This window comes from Calidris pugnax, unplaced genomic scaffold, assembly GCF_001431845.1.
Source record: "Calidris pugnax isolate Ruff unplaced genomic scaffold, ASM143184v1 scaffold15, whole genome shotgun sequence".
Lineage (NCBI taxonomy): Eukaryota > Metazoa > Chordata > Aves > Charadriiformes > Scolopacidae > Calidris > Calidris pugnax.
The window spans coordinates 243,214-247,521 of NW_015090774.1; the positions used below are offsets into that span (position 1 = coordinate 243,214).

Genomic DNA, 4,308 nt, shown 5'->3' on the forward strand with positions numbered 1-4,308 from the left:
CTCGCCGCCGCGGGAAGCGGCTGCCGTCGGGGCCAGCGGAGAGCGGTTTGGGGCTAGCGCAGCCGCCGGCAGCTCCGCCGCGATCCCGTTCCGGCTCCCGGCGGCTCCGGGCAGGGACTGGCCGGGGTCCGGCTGGGAGCAGCGCCCGAGGGGTCCCGCCGTGCTCCGGCCTCGGGCTTGCTCCGTGTCCGGTCCCTTCCCTGGGCCCGGGGGCACTGGGGGCCGGCTCCGTCCCACCTGTAATGGAGGCGCTGCCAGGGGTTGTGGGGTGCAGGGAGCCAGGATGCGGGGAGCGGGAGTGGGGTGCAGGGACCCGCTGTGGGGCTGCAGATGGGCAAAACCCATCTGCGTGTGGGGCTGGGTGTGAAGAGCAGGTGCCCCTGTCCTGTGTACCCCTGGGGACGGGGGCAGGCGGTGGGGGTCCCCATGGGGCCCAGCAATGAGGAGCCTGTGGATGGGACTTGGAGACCCATGTATGTGGGGCCGGGCGCAGGGCAGAGGGTGCGAGCGCCGAGGGAGAGGCTGGGATGGTGCGTGCTGGGGCTGGGGAGGGCGGGTGGCGACGCAGGTGTCGGGAAGGCGATGGAGGGTCCTTGTGCTGCCTGCAGGGCTGGGAGCTGAGCGGCTGGAGCACCCAGTGCTGGGGCGAGGGGGCCAGTTGCTGCACCCAGAGGAGAAGGTGTGGGGTGCTGTGGTTGGGGTGCTGGGCACTGGGGCTGTGGGCCGGGTGCATGCGGGTTGCCAGGGAGCCCTGACCTGGCTCGGCTTGGCTCAGCTCGGCTCCTTCCCAAGATGGCGGCGCTGCCACGTCCGCAGCGCGCGGCTCCATGCGGGGACGAGGCTGAGGGCTGCGTGGGGCTGGAGGCTGAGCGCTGGCTGCGGGGGCACTGGGGCCATGTGGGGCGGGAGGCTGGAGATGGTGGGGGGCCCAGCCCAGGCGCCAGCAGAGCCGGGTTCGCCTCCCGGCCCACCCCACCATCCCAGCAGTGACGAAGCACCGTCCCCACACAAGGGTGGCGGGTGACGTCCCCGTCTCCTGCCTGGCGCCAGCGGTGGGTGGACGGGGCGGCTCCTCCCCAGCACGGGGTCTCCCAGCCACAGCCATCACTCAGCGCCACTGGCCTTGGGGTGGCCTGCGGGCTGTCAGCATCTGTTCCCAGCGAGGGGCCGCCCCGCGCGGGGAGGGGGCGCGGGGGCCTTCGTCCCCCCGACTGCGTGGCTCCACCTGCGTCAACCATGTCCGCCCCTGCCGGCGGGCAGGCTGGCCTCCTGCCCGCGTTGCCTGCCTGGGTGCTGGCAGGAGGGAGGGTCCGGCCTCACGGGGAGGGTCTGGCAGGCGCCAGGCTGTCCCTGGGGCTGCTGTGGGGTCTTTCCCCACGCCCCTGCAGCCTGGGCTGGTGGAGCTCCATGGTGGCCCCATGGGCTCAGCCATGAGCAGCCTTCACGTGCAGTGGCGGCACTGGCGAGGGCCATGGTGCTGCGGGGCCGTGGCTTGGCCATGGGCCACCACCGGAGCAGGAGGGGAACGGGAGCTGGGGGCTGTGCCCCACCAAGCTCTCACCTCCCTCTACGCACATTCGCTGTCCTGTTGCTCCCTGTGGCTCTCCTTCCATCCGGGGCTGGGGTGCGTCACACTGGCCGTGTGGTCCCTAGCGCCCACCCCGGCTGTGCAGGGACAGCCCCTTCCCCGGCCCCGGGCACCTGGGCAGCTGGTGGTGGCCAGCTGAATGTTGTCGGCACACAGAGGGAGACATCAGCCACCTCCCAATGGCTTCTGGGGCTCTGTCCCCTCCCTGGGAGGGCTGGGATGCCCGGCAGCACCGCAATGGCTCTTCTGGGGCTGCGGCTGAGCTCAGCACATGAGTAATGGTGGGTTTGTGCTGCCGGGAGCCTTGTCGGCCCCACAGTTGTCCTGGGACATGGGCTGCCCAGCTGCCCCGCTGGCTCCGGTCTCCACCCACCAGGCTGGGGGAGCGATGGGGACGTGGCTGTGGAGTGGGGATGGGCCGTCCTGCCACATCTTGAGCAGCACAGTGTATCCCTGGGCTGTGGGAGCAGGTGGGGACAACTCGGGGTCTCCTTCTCCTCTCCTTTTTGCCAGGCAGCGCTGGCAACCCCTCCAGACCTTCCTGTGCCCGTGGCCCTGAGCATCCCTCCAGGGCTACCACGCTGCCTGGGCTGTGCCCGCTTCTGCCCTGCCCTCAAAGGGGCTCTGCCCGGCCCGGGGCCCCCCCAGCCCCCAGCCACTCCTCACCCCCCCTCTGCCCGCAGCCGCGCTGTCGCCCTTCGCGGCGACCCGGCGGATTGGGCACCCCTACCAGAACCGCACGCCGCCCAAGCGGAAGAAGCCACGCACCTCCTTCAGCCGGGTGCAGATCTGCGAGCTGGAGAAGCGCTTCCACCGCCAGAAGTACCTGGCCTCGGCCGAGCGTGCCACCCTGGCCAAGGCCCTCAAGATGACGGACGCCCAGGTCAAGACCTGGTTCCAGAACCGCCGCACCAAGTGGAGGTAAGGCAGGGCTGGGGCCTGGGGCAGCTGCCGCAGCCCCCACAGCTCTGACCCACCACCCCCCTTCGGCACCACCACTCCCCATGGCTGCCATCCCCTGGGAGAGGCTGTGCTGGGCAGAGATGGGGTGCCCATCCCCGCTGCGTCCCCTGTGCCCGGCTGGGTGAGGGGCAGTGGTGCCGAGGGAGGGACAGGCTGTGGATGGGGGCTGAGGGGCACCGTGGCACCTGGATGGGCTGCGGGTGTAGACTGCGGGGCATTGCCACAGCGGTGCTGAGAGAGGGATGGGGCTGTGGGGTAGAGGCTGTGGGGCACTGCCAAGACTGGTGTGCGCAGCAGCGCCAGCAGCGGGATGGGCTACGGGCAGAGGCGGCGGCTCGCTGCTGTGGGGCATCGCTGTGGGGCATCGCTGTGGGGCAGCAGGGCAGTGCCGGACGGGCTGTGTGTGCTGGCAGGAGGCAGACGGCGGAGGAGCGCGAGGCGGAGCGCCAGCAGGCCAACCGCCTGATGCTGCACCTGCAGCAGGAGGCCTTCCAGAAGAGCCTGAGCCAGCCGCTGCCCCAGGACCCGCTCTGCATGCACAACTCCTCCCTCTACGCCCTGCAGAACCTGCAGCCCTGGGCTGAGGACAACAAGGTGACGTCTGTCTCAGGGGTGGCCTCTGTGGTGTGAGGTCCCCGGGGAGCCGTGGACGTGCCGGGAGCCGGTGGTGGGGTCTGAGCCTGACACCTCCAGCCCGTGGCAGGGAGGGGGCTGCTGCTTCCCGGGAGACCCCCCCCATCGGCAGCCCCCTCCCTGCCATGGGCCAGCCCCCTTGGGCCCCACCTTGGCCACCCCCCATGTTTCCTTGCGGTTGGACTCAAAGCTCTGCCGACCCCTGCCTGGACTCTTGCCTGGAGCACCGCTGCGGGCAGTCCCTTGCCCCGACACCATGGGGCACCCAAGGATGGGCCCCTGTCAACGTGTGGGCCTCTACAAGTCCACCCTCCCCCTCCCCACGGCTCCGGGGGCAGCTCCTCAGGTGGTCCCTGCTCAGGACCTGGTGCCCACCCATCGGCGGCTCTCCCGGCTGGGCCAGGCTCCTCTCCCCCTGTGGCAGCCACAGCTCTTGTCCCAGCCAGGGCAGGCTGAGCAGGGTGCGGGGCAGAACCCCCCCATTCCCGGTTCTGGGAGGTCCCCTTTGTCATTGCTGGTGGCTGCCGTGGGGTCTGCACCACCCACCCACACTTGCCTTATCCTGGTCAGAGTTTGCCAGCTCCGGCTTCCAGCTGTGGCCCCCCAGGCTGGGCAAGCCCCCGGCCCCCCTCAGAGGTGTGACAGACTGATGGACTGGGCTGGTCTGCCCTGGGGGCTGGGTTCCCCGGCTCTCTTGGCCCCCAGACGCCCACCGTTCTGCCGGCTCCCTGAGGCCCTGGGCCTGGATGTGCCCCTGCAGCACCCTACGATGGACTCAGGGTGCCCCTGCATGACGAAGGATCGCACCAGCCCCCTCGAGTGGGGCTGCCCTTGTGCCTGTCCCTCCCTCCCCCCCACCCAACTCTTGGGCTCCCAAGACCCCCTTCATCTTGGTCTGGTGACTGAACCTTGGTCTGGCGTGACCCACAGCACACTCGTGGGGAGGCAGAGGGGTCCACTGGGGGATGAACCCTCCCTCCTCCAGCAAACGGCTGTGCCCCCCCCGCCCTCCTCCCTGCCCCGGGTGACCCCCTGAGGGTTCCCAGCCTCGGCCAGGGACCCCTTCCCCCGCCGTAGCCCTACTCCAGCTCCAGCTGGGGTCCCTGCCTGATGATGGGGGGGGG

The 4,308-nt window shown here is 70.7% G+C and overlaps 1 protein-coding gene across 1 annotated transcript; it reads left to right on the forward strand.

Moving 5' to 3' along the window:
* Nucleotides 1–1,236: 1,236 nt before the first annotated feature.
* Nucleotides 1,237–3,233, forward strand: TLX2 (T-cell leukemia homeobox 2). The gene is made up of 3 exons (XM_014942904.1): nt 1,237–1,336; nt 2,272–2,509; nt 2,965–3,233. Exons 1-3 carry the CDS (start codon nt 1,237–1,239, stop codon nt 3,179–3,181), a joined length of 555 nt encoding a protein of 184 aa, XP_014798390.1. The 3' UTR covers nt 3,182–3,233.
* Nucleotides 3,234–4,308: the final 1,075 nt, after the last annotated feature.